The sequence below is a fragment of the Mytilus galloprovincialis genome, chromosome 10 (assembly GCF_965363235.1).
Source record: "Mytilus galloprovincialis chromosome 10, xbMytGall1.hap1.1, whole genome shotgun sequence".
NCBI classification, from domain to species: domain Eukaryota; kingdom Metazoa; phylum Mollusca; class Bivalvia; order Mytilida; family Mytilidae; genus Mytilus; species Mytilus galloprovincialis.
Genome location: NC_134847.1, coordinates 58,064,134 through 58,086,015, shown reverse-complemented (window position 1 = coordinate 58,086,015; position 21,882 = coordinate 58,064,134). Strand labels below are relative to the sequence as shown.

The window sequence follows — 21,882 nt, the reverse complement described above, 5'->3', positions numbered from 1 at the left end:
TGAAAGAAGCACTCTTTCAACAACACTACCGGTCGTTTATTTAATAACCATCAGAAACTTTCTAAGCTTATGTTGTAAAATAGAGACAGCAGTAATTAATCGATGTTAAAATCTATAATAAATCCATTTGAAAGGTACAAGTCAACAAAGTGAATCACACCAAAAAGAGCGACACCATGGTTTTGGAGAAGCAGTATACCGTAAATTGATATGTATTCTAGTGGGAACTAGTTGTGCTCCTCTTACAGCACACAGATTTGTTCCTTTATAGTCATGAATGACGACGAAACATCACCTTGGAATTTTTAAACAATGTCTGCAGATATTTTCAAGATTTGTTCTCTCTGTAATAAATCAAGATAGTTTAGATATTCACATAAAGTATTTGAATTTAGATTACGATATGTTCTTTGTTCTAGTAGTTGAACTAAACCAAGTGCAAACAAGCGAATCTTTTTTAAACAGAAAAACATATAAATGCTAAATGTTCCAGAAAATAAAATAAATTGCATTTGGCGAACTCTGCAGTTGTTAGTTACGTGATATATCACTTCCATTGGACTAATTGTGTAAACAGCAGTAACTGCTTGCTAAATTCTGAGAGAATTTCGTACCTTTTATCTAAATATTCAATAATGTAACGTTATATATATTGTATTGGAAAAGAACAAAATGTATTTACTCGTAAAAGATTACTGATCTCCAGTTTTCTTCATATGTGTCAAATATTCGTAAATTTTTCTAGGTTGTATTTGTTTTTGATCCTGCATATCGCTTTATCAAGAATCAGAAAACGACAATCCTTATAATCCACTGTCAAAGATTCTCTTACAAAAGTTATAAATGCAGAAAGCAATAACAAAGATTACGTGTTTCTTTTGCCATCAGAAAAATGATATTGATGAATTTTACATTGTGTATAAAACTTTTGTCGACACTTTTGATCTCAACAGATGAAACGGATCAAATATACCTCTAAAATGAATAAACCCACATAAACTAGTTTGATTTTGTTATTTGAAATTAAGTATTTAAAATATCATTGCAGCTAAATTATCCTTTTCTCAAACAAGGGAATTTAAGGAATTGCATAATTGTGATCTCGAAAGAGTTTCCATTGATTTGGTTTTCCAACTGTTCTGAATCGAGCTGCTCTTGTGAGTTTTGTAAATTCGAAACGAACGTTTGACGGACGAATGTTTATATTATGTACATGTATCTAATCATTTTATGCACCCACAAACGGAATGGAAATGACACTCTCGCTTTCCATTCTTTTTTTCACAATCAGTTATTGTCAGCAGTGTCTCATTTCTTTACCAGCAACACTATTTAAAAAACAGCGTTTTAATCCTAATAATAATGCTTGGTTCATTATCATTTTTTTAAACCTTAAATTTACTTTGTTTAATAACCAGTTTGAGCATCACCTTGTTTTATTTGTTTGATTTGGTATACTCTGATGATGATATATCGCCTTATTTCCCAGTAAGAAATTCTATTCTCCTTCTCTAAACATCGAGTGATTTGTGAAAAATCTGCAAATACATAATTTAACGTTAGGTTTGATCTGGTTGGTAATCGAAAACAGGAGCAGTTACAGTCAAGTATATAATCACAAATTATTTGGCGAATTTGTGTTAAGATTTAAATTCTAGTACTAGTAGATGAAAAATGATTTGTGAAATTTAAGCTGAAGGCCTACTATTAAAACAGTTTTATTTGAGGTCAATCGTAGCATGACAATACATAGGTCATTTCTTGACTTTGGTAAACAAACTGCTGACAAATTAGCTTAAACAAATTCTTCCGCAATATAACAACCGATTTGGGAGTGTAAGAAGGCATTATTGATGTTTTTATTATATTTTTACCTATCGTGTCTTTATTTTGTTCACACACTGTTGTCATTATAATGGAACTTTACGCTTCTGTTATACAAGTTAGAGGTTTAGCTAGCTACAATACTTGGTTTAATCCATGTACCAATTTAGGAATAGATTGCCTTAGCTGTATTTGCCAAATTTTTAAAAGTGTTTGGTCCTCAATACTTTTTAACTTTGTGCTTCATTTACTTTGATTTGATTGTCACAATGAGTCTTTTGTAGACGAAACGCGCGTTTGGTGCAGGTACAAAATTTTAATCCTGGTATCTATGATGCATTTATTAAGAGTAAGAAAGTCGTTTTCATCTCGTTTGATGTGTTAAAGCTTTTGATTTTGCCATTTGTTCAAGCTTTTGATTTTACCTTTTGTTTTAGCCCCTACCATTTCATTATTTTATATTTTAATTTGCTGTCAGGATTTCTTTGCAGTACCTCATATGGTTTACACTTCACAGTTTTACTACATACACACATGCATTAAAGGAGATTTTGATCACATGCGTATATATATATAAGACAAGTAATATATCAAACACAAGAAAGTTATGAATATTAAAATAAAAAAGGCCATTAAATGTTTGCCATTAACACCTAGTTGTAAACAACAAAAGTATTAAGCTATATTTTCTAAAAGGCTGACGAGATTCCTTAAGTGGGACAAGCATATAAATTGTAATCAAAAAATAAAAATAATAAAAAAAAAAATAATCCAATAAACAGTTTGAATAAGCCATCTAAATACTTCAATAAATATTATTTATAAATACTTTATTCCTAAATTTCAGTTAATGATATATAATACATTTGTGTAATTCATTGATGTTGTTTTTTTTTTTTTTAAAAAACCAGTAAAAGACTAGCAATCACTCTGTTGAAATGTCTTTTTCTTGTTTAAGTTTTTAACGTTATCAAGAAATCAATTCGATGAACAGATGTCTGAAATCGTTTGTAAATTGGATTGCAGTTATACGTTATATACCAGGACAAAATTGGTATATTTACATGTAAAATTACTATTCTCAATATGAATTATCTGAAGTTATCCCTCGTAAATACATGTTAGAGAAGAAGATAATTATAACATCTATATAATTGGTTTTCCTCTCAGTATTTCAAAATTGTCGTCTTTTAACAAAAGAGTGTATGGAAGTCAGAAACAGTTTGTAAAAAAACAATTGCATTTATGGTTTTTAAGCGACTAAACTTTTTAAAAACAACAACCCTTTCAACAAATTATCTTTTAAATACTTAAAAAATAGTATTACCGGTAAATTACCTGTTAAACCACTGTAAAAATATAATTAATTTCACCCCATTAAACTCAAATATCAGTAAAATGTTGAAGTGGAGTTTGTTTTCTTGATGGGAGTTTGAATAGTACGGTTGTTGTATGTCTACATTAAATGGAACAGATGGTCTTATTCGTCATTACCAATTAAAATTACTGAAAATCTCATTTTTATACATGAAACAGTAAGATTAACATTGAAATTAATAAATAAGAGCACTCTTTACAAGTACATAAAATTTTACAGAAATGGTATCAAATAAAGGCAATAGTAGTATACCGCTGTTCGAACGTCATTAATTGATTGAGAGAAAAACAAATCCGGGCTACAAACTAAAACTGAGGGAAACACATCAAATAAAAGAGGGAAACATCGAAACACAAGAAACACTAAAGTGCAACAAAAACTAAACAACAATGCAACACACACAGTAACGAACTATAAGATACCATTTGCCATTTTCCTACCTTGACACAGGACATTTAAAGAAAAAAATGGTTGGTTGAACCTGGTTTTGTCGCTAGCCAAACTTCCCGCTCTTTTAAATAAGATTTACAAAAAAATCTGGTATTGTTCCTTTGTACGAATAAGATTGAGAATGGAAATGAGGAATGTGTCAGAAACACCACAAATGTACATTTAAAAATTCGGTTTCCAAATTTAGGTTTCGAATTATTTTTAAAAGCAGTAATAGATAAAGTAAAATACACGAAAAGACGTTATTGGAATATTAAAGTAATTATACAAAACACATTCTTCGCAATATAAGGTAAGACTTCATTCCTGACGAAACGATTTAAATGTATTGAAAGTCTGTTGTAAAGTTGTCACTTGTAAAGTTGTTACCTGTGAAGATGTGTACTAGTATTACACAATTATGATTTGATGTGACGGCCTTGTCACTGCATTATATTCCTTTTCAACACAAAACATAGCTCATGTTTGCCATTATACATCACGAACTCTGTTATAACACTATAGTAAGCCGACGTGAAAAGGCATTATTTGACCAACAAAAGCCATATGTTTATATTATGACTGTTGGCGGATATTTTGATTTTGTCGGCCATTATGGAATTGTTTCTAATTGTTCCATATTCATTAAAGATTAATAAGCATCATAACTAGCAATATGCAACGTTTTGTGCTTTTATTTTCAAATGATTAATTATATACTATATATTTGGACTCTGCTTTATGACTGTTGGCGGCCATTTTGAAATTTTTTTGATGGCTCCATATCCAAAACTGTTTATAAACGTCATAACTAACACTGTGCAAAGTTTCATGCTTTTACCATAAAGTGATCAATTGTCCCAAAATATTGGACTTAGCTGCTGGACTATATAGCCGGTTGAGTGATGTAGGGCGCTAAACATAGTGCAGGATGTGTTGAAAATGATGACACATATGCTGTGCATTAGTTATGCCAAACGTAATTCTAAATGTAAGGTTTACGTAATTAAACTTGTGACCATGTTTTATCACACGGTTTAATCGCTTATCAGTGAAAACTACGTGGCGACCGTTATGTGTCTGTTTGATAACAGGTCGCCGTTTTATCAACATTCACACGTTATATACTTCGCTGACTTTGTATAGCATCTTTAGACTAAATCCGTTGGATGTGGACTAACTGATATCTCAACCATGGTAAACATGTTCAATTCATAAATTGACGTCGAAACATCTTTGTGAACCCCTTTCGTGTCAATCCGATGAGTCAAAACCTCTTAACTGATTTTTACACTCTGCTTTTGGACGCCAACACGAATTGGTTGGCCGTTATGAATGTTCAGTGTCACAGATGGCCACTGATATCTTCTAATTGTAGTAAACCGATTTCCGTTCTCTTTTCCTATATAATAACATCACCGAATGAACTTATCACCAGATTCGAATTGAAGGAGAATACAACATGTGCCACACAGGTAATGCAGACATCGCTTATCTTTCAGAAGTATCTATTTCATCTCTGTTTTTGGTGTGGTTAGTGATGATCAATCTTTAGTTTTCTACGTTTTGTTTTGTGGATTTGGTGGTCTTTTATGTTTTACATTGATGTTGTATGTTTTCCTTTTCCTTGGTTTCCCTTTGTATCTTCGGCATCTGTTTTGTACATACCACTGTACCCGCGATAAGGCAAGGGTCAGGGCTCTACCAAACCGTATATAAACCCACAACTTTGTCTTTACATATTTGGTCGATAGCTGTCTCATTGACAACCGTATTTAATTGTCTTATGTTTATATAGATTTTGCCTCCACAACATATTAAGGAAACAGGTGAAAGAGGTAGGGCCAATTTGCCGGGATTTTTTTTCATTCGATGAGATAGGTAAATCATGTTTTAAATAGCCCGATGGATGCTAACTATAGTACATGAAAATACGTCACATCATCTACTTTCATCCTACAAAAACAAGGCCAAGACTATTGATTTTTTAATATTGATTTTATTTTATTATTAACATTCTTTATGCAAAGTACCATACCACGTAACTTGTCAAGGAGCCAAATAATGTCGAACAAATTTAAATCTTGTTTTTCATTCTGAATATTTGTATATCTGTATTTGTCCTGGTCTTTTAAGGTTTTATCGTCTATAAGATAAGATAAGATAATACATGTATATAACCGAAGAACATCTTACATCAGTTGGTCATAGATCACCCTGCGTTACTTACACATGTTACATTGACTTTTCTTGCATTTTAACAAATCGGCCCTTCGTTATGATACAGATGCAACAGCTTTTCGATGTTTTACCTACAATCACAATTTGTAGTGTAATTGGTTTGTTCTGTTGTGTTGTTTTATTTTCTGATGACTTAGGTACCGGTGTAGGGACGGTGGTAAAAAATTCAGTACAAGTATCTACAGAGTTTGTGAATTGGCGACAAAATTGCTGTTGACTGCATTTGTTACATATAATACCATGTTCAAAAAAAGATTTCGAAAAATTGTTTGTGTTGTTTTGAAACTTGTATACAATGGCCTTATTTTAAGTTATGTGTATATTACACCCGCAACACATGGGCTTCATTGCTATAATAAATGTAAACACATGAATAGATAGTAAGTCAAGAGTATGGACAGTCATAGGAATGCACACAATAAGCGATCCATTATTTTTTTCTTTAATACATGTAAACTGATATACTTGTAAATTATATAGTCAAAATGAACCAAAATGACTCTATGAATTAAGCAAACACCCGAAAAAATATGATAGAAACATTAAAATTTAAAATAACAACACAAAAAATGTAAATAGTCTGAGGGAGATTCGAACCCTTTCTTCAAAACCATCATTCATTTGTAGTCCTGTGCTCTACTGATGGAGCCAGGGCGATACTTATCCATGTTTCTTATTAAGGAACTATATCGGTACAATTTAGCGATGTTACATTTTTTTCTTTAAAAAGTTGTTTTTTTATGTTATAAGGACACATTAAACCAATTTCATTTTTGAGGGAAAAAGTAGTATAAATTACAACAGTCATAAAAAACATTCTTTTTTTTTTGTTTGGTTTAAAATGTCCTGTTGGGGGATTTCTTGTTTTCCCCACCTAAAACACCCAAAATTCCGCATATTGAACTTTCATCCTTTTTGAAGGTAAAATTAACTATTGATCACACATATCATAATATATGTAAATCGAGATAATGTTCAAAAAGCATTTTTATTTTTTGTTTTTATAGTATTTTTTTCTGTCTGCGCTCTTTGAAATTGGCCCTTCTGTGAAAAAATTCCCGGCAAATTGGCCCTACCTCTTTGTGTTTTCTGACATGAATAATGTTATGGAAGCAATGTTTTCCCTTAAATCAAAACATTTTTGTCTAACAGATCGCATTTAAAAGACAAGCCAGAATTGGTTTCCAATTCATATAAGGTCAGTACAATTCATTGCCTCTTGTCTTGGATAGAGCCTTGAATGAACAATATTATAGCCAAATGTGTTTTTGATTTTCTCTTTCATGGTTGAACTACGCGTTACATGTATTAAAAGCTTTTATTTTCAGTAAACGCTCTGTTAAATATGACAAAAACATTCAATATGTTTTATTAAATGAACAAAAATGTAATAAAATTGAGAAAGGGAATGGGGAATGTGTCAAAACGACAACAACCCGACCATAGAACAGACAACAGCCGAAGACCACCAATGGGTCTTCAATATTTCAAGAAACTTTCCTTTAGCTGGTCCCTTAACAAAAAGGTATACTAGTACAGTGATAATGGACGGCATACTAAACTCCAAATTATACACAACTAACTAAAATTAAAAATCATACAAGAGAAGTTCATTTATTATATTATGTTCTCGTCGCCAACAGCTTTCACTCAATCTGCGAAGACAAAATCTTAGATAAATGGCAATTGCTTGTAAAATTTACTTATTTTAAGATCTCTGTTTATTACACTCACTTTAAAGGCATCAGATAGTTGATTTCGATCGATTTTGACAGTTTATTTACATTTTAGACACGTTCAAATAAGGTTTTTGTCTAGGTGACGGGTTAATTAATTTTCTTTATAGATTTACTCGGCTGTTTGTCAAAGATACCAACCCAAATCCAATTTATGATCAACTATCTCTTGATCTGACTATATTTGATGCTTCAATCATTGAGCCAAACAAGTATTGAAAGGTTACACAAAATATCCATACATCCATTGACATCTTCATATACCTTCATTAATTTAACATGACAGCACAAAGTTCATGGCCTATACCACAGATTTCATACATGTAGGTCTTCATAAACAGCCATAATTGACAACACTATCAGCTTAAATACGCAAGTAAGCAAAGCATCTCAAATCTTCCCAATAAACGTTTCGAAAATATATCGTTTTTGAATTCTAAATATTCGCAAAAAAAAACAATCATACCGTTGTTTGATATGGTTCGTATGTTTCACTTTAAATTTTAAAATTTACAGTATGAAAAAAAAAAGAACGAACCAAAAAAAAAAAAAAAAATAGTAGTATTTCATATTTTCCAACGTTTTCAATTTTAAAATAATCAGGATTGAAAAAAGAGACATGAAGAGTGTGTTCGTGTGTCTCTATTAACCAAAAGAGATGGAACTAAAACGTATGATAACGATAGGAGTATCATATTCCCCTCTGAACATCGGGATTGCCTTGTGCGACGTTTAATGCTTATAACTTTTTGATAGCTTTTATTTTTAAAGATAGTATAGTGCCTATAGTAATTTTGTTTTTAAAAATTACTTCCGATCTAAAAACAAACAAAACAAAAATAAATGAATGATTAGCTTTTAATCGTAACTAATTTTCATTGTGTATTTTCTGTCTAGTAATAAAATAACAAACGAATAAAAAAACAATTATGTAAACTAATATCTTGTGTTCAGAAGTAAAAACAGTAAAGGCAGTAAAATATAACATTCATTTCCCTTGGCTTAGGTGGATAATAAGATTTGTTCACCTTCGAAAAGTAATGCTTCCCTCGGGCGATGCCCTCGAGAAATATGATTTTTCTTTGGTATACAAATCTTCATATCTTCCTCAGGCACGACAAATAAATGTATAATATTTAAAATACCTTCAAAAATACCGGTCGTAAATATACGAATAAATTAGTTTCCAAAATCAAAGTCGACGGACAGCAAGACAGTACCGTTTTGTGTTTGCAATCTAATTATATCAGTATTAAAACATTCTTCGAAAAAAATAAGTTACAAAAGGATTTTAACGCGGTTATAGTTCTGGACAGACAATCTCTAAAGCAAACAGGTTTAAATGCTACTTGTCAGAGACATCTGAAGTCTTCTCTAGCAGATTTTCATGTTTTGTACTTTGAAGTGATCAATCGTTTTAATTACCGCGTTTAACTTAAAGTACAGTACAGGCAAACTCATACAAATAACATTTGCTTTGACTTTCCGTGTCCGGATGTCGCTATAATAGAAATTTACTACTAAGTGCGGTGTTTTATGAAGCAGTGTTAAAGACTTTAATTTACATTATTTGAGCATCATTTTAATTCAAAATTTAAATTCAAGCAGTACATATTGGCATAATGGGAAAAGGATGAATATTTTAGCAATTTCACAGTTTTTCAAACCATTCAAAGATACAATGTAAATCATAAAGATGTTATTTGCTAAAGTCGACGAGCTACTTCCTGTTTTGTTACGTATAATAATAAAGAAATGGATACTTGAGCGAGACTAACTGGTATTAATGTTTTGAAAAAGATGACATGTTGGGTTTAAAGCAAAGAAAGAAATACCTTTCAATAATATGTATGTACTCTTGGAAAGTTGTCATATTTTGTATCGCCTATGGCTAGGCAATACAACTACTACAGATTTGATACGATTACCGAATTATTCACAGGATTAAAAAAAATGTATAAAAAAGTAACGGTAGAGATTTGTTATTTAGAACATGTCCATGAAGTTTTGAATCTCGGCGTTTTAAGGTAGATTCATGGTAAACCGCCATCTTAGATTGTACAATTACAGTACAAAATCGGTCTAGTTATTTGCCCAAATCAGCAAATTTGGAGACAGATTTGCAATTTTATTGTTAGACTGTTTATTTATATAAAGAAAACTTGTTAATTTATTGTATTATTCATAATATTTTAACAAATATCAACCTTTTGTGGTTTTAAAATCATTTTTTTTTTCAAATGAACCATTTAAGGGGAGATAACTCTTTTAGTACAAAATTTATACTGGACTAATAGGGATTTTTTTTATTTTTACTTGTGGCAAGAAAACAAGTTCAGTGACACCATGTTTTCTTTTTATTTTCTTAAAACATATTATAAAACCTATCTTTTCACAATTTATTTCAAAATTCTATCGCATAGAATTTTTATGCACTCTTATGTGTGTTTTCATGAACAAACTAACCAAATTTAGGCAATTTTCAACGATTCGTAGCTTGAAAAATAGCACGGTGACCCATACATTTTATTATATTTTTGAAAAAAGCATAGTAAAATCTTCATTTTGGCAAATTATAAGAAAATTCTGTCTCAAAAAACATTTACTTATGATCTACCTTAAATCTTCTGATATAATAATGCATTCAAAGGCTCACATATTGGTCGTAATACTTCCTGGAAGAACAGCAACTACTGTTCTATAACATGTAAAGTGTAAAGTAATAGAAGAGCAGATTTTGTGTAAAGATGTTTAGATTACTGTATAGAATGTGTTTACATAAAACAAATCAAAGCATTGTGATATTATTTTTTTATAAAGAAGCTGTGTACACATTTTGACTAAAATAGTTTCTGTGGTTTCACACACCAGCATGTGGAAAATTAAGACAACTGATGATAATGTGTTAACTTCTTAAGTCTGGACGGGACGGTGATATTAATCATTTGAAAGGTGGTGTTTTAACACAACAGAAAATATTTCCCTCCAATTACTTCTCTGAATATGACATTATCAAGATGTTTGATTTCTTGATTGACAACATATTTGTTACGTTAGGGGGACGTGTTTTTCAACATACTGTCGGCATTCCAATGGGAACCAATTGTGCTCCTCTTCTTGCCGACTTGTTTCTTTATTATTATGAGGCGGATTTCATACAGGAACTTCTTAGAAAGAGAGATAAGAAGTTAGCGATATCCTTTAACTTTACTTTCCGCTATATAGATGATGTTCTCTCACTAAATAATTCAAAATTTTGTGACTATGTTGAATGCATCTATCCAATCGAACTAGAGATTAAGGATACAACAGATACAGTTAACTCGGCGTCATATCTTGACTTACATCTAGAAATTGACAATGAGGGTCGCTTGAAAACAAAACTTTACGACAAAAGAGATGATTTCAGCTTTCCAATTGTGAACTTCCCATTTCTAGTTAGCAACATTCCATCAGCACCGGTATACAGGGTATAATATCTCCCAATTGATACGATATTTTCGTGCTTGTATTTCCTATCATGATTGTCTTGATAGAGGGTTGCTACTCACAAGGAAGCTATTAAACCAAGAGTTCCAAATGGTGAAGTTGAAATCATCCCTTCGTAAATTTTACGGACGCCATCACGAGTTGGTTAACCGTTATGGAATAACCGTGTCACAAATGATATCAGAAATGTTATGGTTAGACTGTTTAATGAGACCTACCGAATTAAACTATTTACCGGATTTGTTATCACATAAGCAACACGACGGGTGCCACATGTGGAGCAGAATCTGCTTACCCTTCCGGAGCACCTGATATCACCCCTAGTTTTTTGGTGGGGTTCGTGTTGCTTATTCTTTAGTTTTCTATGTTGTGTCATGTGTGCTGTTGTTTGTTTGTCTTTTTCATTTTTAGCCATGACGTTGTCGGTTTGTTTTAGATTTATGAGTTTGACTGTCCCTTTGGTATCTTTCGTCCCTCTTTTCCTTACGTCGTAACTACAATCCCCTTCCCTTTCATGAATGTGACCTACTGAATTAGAAGATTTGCCGGATTTGTTATAAAATGAGCAACACGACGGGTGCCACATGTGGAGCAGGATCTACTTACCCTTCCGGAGCACATGAGATCACCCAGTTTTTGGTGGGGTTCGTGTTGCTTATTCTTAAGTTTTCTATGTTGTGTCATGTGTACCATTTGATTGTCTGTTTGTCTTTTTCATTATTAGCCATGGCGTTGTCAGTTTATTTTCGATTTATGAGTTTGACTGTCCCTCTGGTATCTTTCGTCCCTCTTTTATAGCTATAACAAAAGTGCTACTTCAAAAGTTTCAAGAAGTTATAACTAACAGTGAATTAAGATAACTGATGAACTGATAGCAGCGCTACCTTTTTGTACCATACTATACGTGCATCAGATATTGAGAGGATACAAAAGTCATTTATCATGCAGGGATTGCTAAATTGATTTAGATTCAACTGAGACATCGTTATTTCATGCGAAATTGATTTTATTATGTTTTATTGTTTCATTTTATAGATAATTATCGTTGTGGTTTTTCATTTGTTGTAATGTTCATGTATCCATCAATAAGTCGTATTTGTTTGTGAGTTAAAAAGACGAATAATTATGCAAATGCGCTGCATAGGTAATACGAACTATTTTACGTTGATTATTAAACAAGTTTTAACGTTAACATAATCTATATTTAAAGAATAAAATATAAATTCGAAAATCCATAGTCAATATTATAATATATGGCATACTTTTGTAATTATTTTAATATGAAAGTTTATTGCTGACTTTTCAAATATGCGGAACGGTTCTCCTTGATAGAGCATGCTACGATGTATATAACGCCCCAAAGATCTTGGCTCGCAATGGATTTTTTCTTTCAATTGAGACTATTTAAAATATGGGATTTAAAAGCCGAAGATTATCCTGTTACAGCGGTTACTTATTTTTTGAAAATGCATTTTGACAAGTATATAGATAAGGAAATGTTGCAAGATTGCCTTTGCGACAACAACCTATCGAGTTGAAATGAAGTGGTTGTAACCAATTTTAGGCAACGTTGAGAAAACCCACACCATATAGTCGGCTATAAATGCTCCAACATGACAAATATAACAAAATTCTATCGAGAAAAATAACGGCATAATTTATAGCAAAACAATTTCTGATCAACAAATATGAGAGACATGAACCAACGTCAACTACTGAACAACAGGCTTCTCACTTTGGACAGACACTTATATGATGTGGAAGGGTTAAACAGATGAAACGCGTCAACAATCCTCCTAACCTGGGACATTATTATACAATGATAATTTGATATTTGATATACGACTTGGCAATTGTCCACCGGACTTGAATTGTACATGTCGTTTTATAGAACTGCAATGTTCGTCCAAATATGAATTAAATATTTTGCACATGACGTTTGACGAAAAACAATGAATCTATACAAAAAAGGGGTAGCAATTCTAAAACAAGCCTATCATGTAAATCATTCCAATATTGAACCTTGCTATATTTTTTTCTAAAGAAAATAGAACTAACATGGATATGCTTTTTTTGTCAAATGTATGGGAGAATGTATTATCAACAAGAGCATACAATTTGGTTTCTCGTTGCCACACGCCTGACTGCTGTGTATTTTACAGATTGAAAACATTAACTGGTCATGCATTGTTTAAACCCTCATCAATTGTGTCATCGCATTAAAATTACAATCAAATCGACACTTTTATTAAAACAAGTTGATATTTTGACGTTTAGTTTAGCAAACATTGACTATTGGCGTAAGTACAAAATTAAATCCTGGAATCTATGATATTTTTTTGGCAACATTTGACATATAAAAAAATGTAACCATTGAACTCACTAGTAAAAGTTTTGTATTACACAGACCCTAATTTATATTTGAATGTCAGTTTGTATATATACCACATCATAAGCCATAAACGTTCACAAATTGAACATTTTTCAGTACATATGAAATTGATATTTAACATAAGATTTCCTTCTATTTTGTCAACCAATCAAATGTTTACATAAAAAGCTAGGATTGTTTAAAAGTACGTTAATTAGGTCAATGTTTCTTCCTAATAAGTTTCATTTTGACATAAAGCCAGATTATGTCTATAATCGACCAGAGAGCGCTATGTGTCAGTTTTGATCTTAAAAAGTACAATTTAATGATTACTGTTCAATATGATGTAGTGATTTCTAGAAAATAATTAGAAAGAGTAATTATGCATAATCTATCAAAGAATGAAGAAAATACAAGCTTTCTTGTGAATTACAAGTGAAATTCTAAACCATCACTTTACATATGCATAATCTTGGCGTCGCATAAAAATTTCATATTTTCTTATTTATTTCCCTCCCTTAATGCGGTATAGTGATGTGTTAATGAATGTTTAAAGTTAAAACGTTAACCCCAGTATTTACACGTACCTTGTACAACAAAAACAATTTTAACGAACTCTATACTTATGTCGGTTATAATAGATTTATTAATAAATCGTGTTTCATGGACTTCCTTTTTTTCATTTACCTAACTTAAAGTTCGGTGTTTTTGCAATACGTTTTTAATTGCTGTAATAATGATTAATAGCTAGATGTGTGTTTAACGTTATGACATTTTAATTACACAGTATACCGATGCATGCGTCGAAACTATCTTTTTCAAATTTTAATGACGATGATTACATGTTTTTTCAATGGGCTGTTTTTTTTTTATTTGATGTGGCTTTTATGTAATTTTCAACAATTTGAAGAGATCCCTTTTTACTTCAGAATAAACGTGAATTTTTCAGTGCGGTATTTTTTACTGACAGCATAAATTTGTTTAACTCATTGTCGTTGTTATATTATTTTACATTCCCTGTACAAACTGCACGATATGAATACTAAAGAAAAAACCATTCAACATATATTACAGTACATGATTGATTAATTAGTTAGTTTTCAACTTTTACAAGAGATAGCATAATAATGAACTTTTTTTCTTTCAGCATGGCCATCAGAACTGTACAGCATTTGGGAAGCCTATCCATGGAGGTTCGGTAAAGAATTTTGTGTCTTGAAATCATATATCCAGGAAATTACTGCATATGCTTCCGTTCTCACTATCACTGCTTTCACAATGGAGAGATATGCTGCAATCTGTCATCCAATGAGATTTCAGAGTTTTTCAAACTTGTCGAGGTCAATCAAGGTCATCGTTACTGTTTGGATTGTTGCTTTCTGCTGCGCATTACCATATGCTCTTTATGGAAAGGTTTTCTATGCAGTAATTGATCCTAACACTGGCCAACTTTTGGAAAATTCGTTGGTCTGTAACATTCCGTATGAATTACATGATAAAATGAGATATATGTTTCAAGTGTCGGCGTTTGTTTTCTTTTTGTTGCCGATGACAATCATACTTGTGATGTATCTCCTGATTGGAATCACTCTTTGTCGCTCAGACATGGTTCTAGATAATAAAAGTATAGCAAAGTCATCAACAGCTGCAGACCCGGTAAAATCTAGAAAATCTGTTTTGAAAATGTTAGGTATGTTTAACATTGTTCTTTTATCCAGTGTTTGATATTGCGTTTGTAATACGCGTTATATTAAGTTTCTTCTTATGTTTGAAAATGCATGTAGGAATAATAATTTATAGACATCAATTAATTGATGATGGGAACAATCAAAATTAAACTTTCTTTATTTTAGATGTTTTACTTTGTAAGAGGGTTGCAATATAATATTTAAGATATAGATGTTGTAAAACAAAGTTGAGTCATATCTTCCATTACTTAAACTTATATGCTGTGAACTGTATAAAACGAATAAAAGTTGGAGCAAACGTGAACACGTAAGTGTTTGGAAAAAAAGAGTATTATAGTGGCGAAAAATACCAAAGAAATATTCAAACTCATAAAAAATAATTAAACTTTCAATGGCATGGGGATAATTAAAAAAAACAACAAACGACAAACAACAGAACACAAAACACAGTTAAAAAAATAAAGACGTATTACAATACATGTAATACATGACTAAATTCCCCATTAAAACATAAGTCATTCACATTGGCAGAAGTCCCAAATACAACATAATGCATTCATATTGGCAGAAGTCCCCACTACAAAAACTGGTGTTTCATTTTTTTAGAAGTCTAGCAGTTTCATACTTCCGGGTCCCCATTTAAAAAACACAGACGTCCCAATATCAAACTTCCGGGTCCCCATTGGCTTATTTGAAGTCCCCAGTTGTACTTTGAATTCAATTCTTCAAATTATACTTCTATGGGAGTTTTTAACAATAGTTTTTGCTACAAAGTTAAAATCATGCCAAACAAGTAAAAATTAATTAATTGTTAATACTTATGATACGTTCTAGAAGTCCCAAGTTTCAATTTCAGATATCTGAGTCCCCAATTGCATTAAACAAACGAGTATGTGTGTACACGTGAGTGTGTGAAACAAAAAAAATATTAGAGTGACGAAAGATACCAAAGGAAATATTCAAACTCATAAAAAGTAATCAAACTTTCAATGTCATGAGAATAATAAGAAAAACCAACAAACGACAAACAATAGAACACAAAACGCAGTTAAAAAATAAAGACTGAGCAACACGAACCAAACATAAAATGCGGTTTCATGTTCTCAGGAGATTAATGCGTATATTGCTTCACATGTGTTCATTATTTGACTGCCTTTAAAATCCGGGATACAAACTAAAACCGAGGGAAACACATCAATTATAAAAGGAAAACAACGGAACAACAGAAAAACTGAAGTGCAACAAAATAAAAGCAGTAAAAACTGATGATTTTTAACACATTATGGTCATTTTTTATTATTGCAAATGTACACATATACAATTACAACTTTACAATAACGTTAATATGCATGAATAAGTAATTATTCACACGATATTTATCCTCAGAATGTCATCCACTAATCAGGGTAAACACATAGAGAACATTTCATTTCTTCCCTTTTTTTTATAAAATAACAAATTTTGACATTTGTAGATTAACTTTCATTGCGCTAACTTTAAGAAAGATTATTTTTGTAAATAGCCGAAATAGTGGTAGAATATGCAAAATTTTGAAAAGTGCAATTCGCAACATTTAACAGTTTTGAAGAAGAAAAAATAGATTGAAAAGCTCATCGTGATCACATTCATTATTAATTTCAGACTTCCGACTGTTACGTTTTGGCTGCGACTGGTGTAGTTATTTATAAACATATTATCTCCGATTCCTTTTTTTGTATATTCCATACGGAATTTACATCAGCAAATAACAAAATCCAAGTATTATATAATTAATCATTTATTATTTATAAAACGCATTGCCAACGGCGTAGAGAGATCCATTTATTTCAACCCAGCATCTAGTTTTACAGAAAAAAGTGATAACATTTGAATACAGAGCTTTTTATAGCAGAATGATTTTTCGATTATACAATTTCTGTCGATTACGTACCAATAAATGTCGATCCTTGCATTAAAATCTCTTGGACGTCAAAGTTGATATAACACTTGTCATTCTAAATAACAATTTATACAACAATTAATACCTCTGATTTTCTTTCTGATTTATTAAAACAATTTGGATGTGGGATTTGCTTTATTTGGTGCCTTTACAGAATATATATGGCGACAAAATCCTACAGGATTTTTTTCTTGTCTAAGCGTTTATTTATAAACCATTTATAATATGTTATAATTAAATCAATGGATAATAAGTAGAAGGAAGACGCTTTTCAATTATTCTTTCTTTCTTTCATTTAGTTGCAGTGGTTATAGCGTTTTTCTTGTGCTGGGCACCATTTCATTCACAAAGACTTATGACGTTGTATGTAGAGCTGTGGACACCAGAATTGCACAACACACAAACAACATTGTTCTACATTTCAGGTATACATCAATTTTACAAGATATATAATAGCATTAAAAAAAACCAGAATATTAGCAATTTGCAGGGATAAAACAGTAAGAAATTAGAATGGAATGTATTTTTTTTATCCTTAGCTCTTATTTCTTGTTCGAGCATGTCTTTGCATTTCACCCGTTTGATTATTAAACTCTTCAAAATTTGATTTAACCTTTGGATTTATAAATATTTTCACTTTAACCATAATTGAAAATAGATTTTTGTTTAAACGATCATCTCGCAGTCATTAGAATTGTAAGCGTTTACTTATTTTGTCATATGACAACTTAGTCCCGTGTAAGTATAGTTCTAAGCTAAGGCTGTTTCATTTGGAAGTAAAAAAAAATTAGAAACAAACAACGAACGTTGTCATATTAGTCAGTAATGAATTTGAGCAAGGTCCGATCAATGCTTCTAGAGAAAATCTAATAAAGTTTGGTTATGTTACGTAAAATTCAAATCAGTATGTCAATCAAGTACAAAAGATGGTGTTTATTCATACAACTTGAAAAAAATTATCGCATTGCATGTGGTTGACATACTATTTGGTGATCGTTAAACATGTATCAATCGAATTCAATTTGACTTGAAGTCAGGTTTTCGCAAAGTTTCAACTTCAATGTAGGTAACCGATACTATAATATCGTGGAATAAGACAGTGCATCTTGTAATACAAGATCTTTAGCGGGATTTCATCATTTAAAATATAAATGTATATACATGTACGTTGTATAATACATGCCCTTTATGATTTATTTACTGAATGCTAGATGTCCTTCCAACAGTCCACCTCATTTTTTTTTAAATATCGTTATTGTATACCGTTGAAAACGTGTTTGTAGAACTGTTTATTCTTTTTGTAAATAACCAATGTTATTTTGGTTGCCCTTTAATCATTTTTTCCCTTTTTCAAGTAAATTACAAAATAACAAGGACATCAATATTCATGTGGTACATTAAATAAAAAGTAATTCATACATTTTTGTTTCAAAAATGCCATTACTGTCAAGTTCAGCTTAATTACTGAAGACGTTAACGGTATCTATATTACTAAATTGTAAATCAGAGAGGCAAATGATACCGAAGAGATATTCAAACTCACTAGTCGAAAACAAACTGGGGGTTATATTATGTCTGAGATGCAGTCTAGATAACAATGATTATAAACGTGTAATAAATGCATGTACATCGTTAGTGCAGATATGTACCATTTGTAGTATATGCCATTTAATTAAACTTAAATCGAGCAAAACTACCAGGTTATCCTTGCATTCACGCATCTCTGATATATTAGACTTACATACAACAATCTGTATCCGTAACAGTGTATATGTTATTGGTAATCTTGTAAATACTCAATGAATGTGTAGTTTCTAAACCACATCTGGATGAAGAAAGAAAAATCTTTAGAACAATTATGATACCTACCTAACTCCAGAAGAATCAGATCGATTTACCGCGAAAGACTCTTGTATTTGAATAGAAACACATGTATCGTTTTTATATAATGAATATTTGCAATAGGGAAAATAAAATATGTATATACTGAAATAAAATGCATAGTATTAAAGGAATCAAATTACACAATAACGCCTCTGTATTGAAGTCTATATTCACAATTCTGAATGAATTCTTAGTCTTGTAGATTTAATTCAAGAGGATTCAAATAAGAATCGTTTGTCAATGCGTTGTATTTTAAAAAGCATTTGCTATTGTATTGGCATCTTCAAACATAGAAAATTACTTTACAATTAATACACGATTTGATAATTCTACATATTGCTTTTTAGGAGTTTTGTACTTTGTGAGTGCAACAGTGAACCCTATATTGTACAACCTGATGTCAAAGAGATTTAGACAAGCATTTAAAAGAACATTATGTAAATGTTGTAAGAAAGAAAGCAATTCGGATGTGAATCTCTTTGGAAATGGTACACATAAAGATTCCGCATCACATTACGCCTACGGTAGAATATCACGTCACGGAATAATTCATCAATCCACCACTATTAAGGATACATCCCTAGCTGACATGTCTGTATAGGAATTAAGTAATAGAAAGAGACGTTTTAGTTAAAATTCGTTTCAGAGACACGTGCTCAGTAGCTTAGATGTAAACAAAACGCAATAGAGCTATTACGTTAATTCTATTGTTTTGAATACCGATTTTTTTTTTTTGGTGCACTAATTCTTTACAGAAGTCGTATTTTTTCCAATTGAATGGTGCATGACTACCTTGTTGGAGACTTGACATTGTTATTGTGTTCATTTCTAACAATAGAAACTTTGCTACAATGAGACTGATGCTAAGCAGCCCAAATCAACGAGAATATCCTCATTACACAGCAGTTTTTATATGAATGTTCATTTAATTGTGAAATTAAACAAGTAATCGTTAGTTAGAACTTCAACTTTACGAAATTGTATTTTAAAAGTTTTTAAAATGTATTTATTTCAACAATACTCATCGGTTAACTCACAATGCATCAGATTACGTATGTCCCCTGTCCCCCAAAACAAAATAGAAATTAGATCTGCATGATTCGGGGGCATCAAACATCACATCACTCCGGTGTTTGGCATAGGTCTTGTTGCTTTTGGTGTTCTATATTTTGTGGACCGTCGGTTTCAATTTTGTTTTGCCATGCCATTGTCAGTTTATCTGCTTCTGAATTTGAATATTCCTTTTTGATATCTTCTGTCTATCTTTTACTACCCTAATAGAGTGACAAGTCAAAGGCCAATATATCATCGAATTTACCATTCCATCGTGAAAGAATAACTTCAGGTTAATGATTGATTCAGCTGATGACTTTGCCAGAAAAAGGGGTTTTGTCTAACATGGATATGACTACATTCGTTTTCAGTCTCAACCTGTATTTATGTTATGTATTATTATGAAAAACAATAAATATTTCAATATGAAGACTGAACACAAGTGCGATCACATCTATTTTAGACCAAAAACATCCAAAATTAAGCACACACGCTTAAATTATGAATACATCAGTAATTATTATACCAGTACCTGATGCATGTATCATGCAATGTTAAATACAGCCCATTTGTATGTACCACAAATACAGTCGACTCTCGTTATGTCGAAGTCAGCCGGACCAGAGAAATATTTCGAGATACACGTAGTTCGACACAAACGAACACCGGAAGTTCACAATCTAAGGGACACAACTCTTGCTTAGCTTGATAAAGCTAAAATAAATCCGGATGAATATGGCAAGGGGATCGATAGTCCAGTATCAGATCGATGTATTTGTATGTCACAGTCTTTTATTATTATAATTATTATAATGATAGTTATCAAAGGTACCAGGGGCCGTGTCAACGAAGCTGTCCTAGGACTAGGACATGTCTTAGGATGGTCTTAGGACACGTCTTAGTCCTAAGTCAGGTTAACGAAGGTGTCCTAAAATAAGATATGTCCTAAATTTGGTCCTAAAGTTATGATATATAAATAGGTGTCTTAGGATAGTCCTAAAAGTTACGATGTCCTAAAACGAAATAAAAACAACAAATATGGCATAAATTCATTAATAAAAATACTAATACAATAATAAACTAGTATAATGTTATAAAAAATAAACTAATTAAACAAAATTTTTCAATATTTTTTTAAAGATTCAATTGTGTTACATTATTTTCAATTTGTAGACAAATTTGTTATTTAAAATGCTTCCAGATATAAAAATTAAAGCGTTCATAGTATTTAGTTTGAGTTTTGGGAATAATAAGCATATTACAAGACATTTGTGTGGGTGTGCTAGAACTTACATTGAGATATTGCGGACAAGTCATTTGGTGAAATGTTTTACTATTAACTAAAATTGCTTTTCTGTACACAACTCTATATGAAATGGACATCAAGAGAAAATCTCCAAAAAGTATGTATGACGATGTCATATCGTTATACGCTCAAACATTTATATGGAATAAATGGGGCTGTCCTTTTTGCTTAAAAAATACTATCATCATGAGTAACGGTGCCATGTTAATTTAAATGTGTGTGAAAGAAACAGAAACATTGGTGAATTAGTTAAACGAACTATAAAATAATTTATCTAAACCTCACAGTTCCTACTAAACATTTAACTGTGCGGAACTAATTAATGACGATCATGTAAACAACACATGTAAACTGATATTCTTCTGAGGACAAGTTCGTACTCTGAAACGTTTAATTAATAATTCAACATTGGTTGAAAAAGTTAAGAAAAACAAAAAACAAATCAAACAGTGGAATTATTTAAAACACAATTCATAAACGGTGTAAAATATTTAGAATTAAAAAAAAAAAAAAAAAAAGTAAATAAATAAATTAAAGTAAAATA

General features: G+C 31.3%; 1 protein-coding gene across 1 annotated transcript in view; it reads left to right on the top strand.

Moving 5' to 3' along the window:
- LOC143047947 (pyrokinin-1 receptor-like) overlaps positions 1-19,934 on the top strand; it is a 57,316-nt gene extending 37,382 nt beyond the window's left edge. The window contains exons 2-4 of the mRNA XM_076221318.1: positions 14,616-15,158; positions 17,395-17,520; positions 19,327-19,934. Of these exons, the coding sequence (XP_076077433.1) occupies positions 14,616-15,158; positions 17,395-17,520; positions 19,327-19,580 (923 nt within the window). The 3' untranslated portion in view covers positions 19,581-19,934. The remainder of the gene's footprint in view (positions 1-14,615; positions 15,159-17,394; positions 17,521-19,326) is intronic.
- The last annotated feature ends 1,948 nt before the right edge of the window (positions 19,935-21,882 follow it).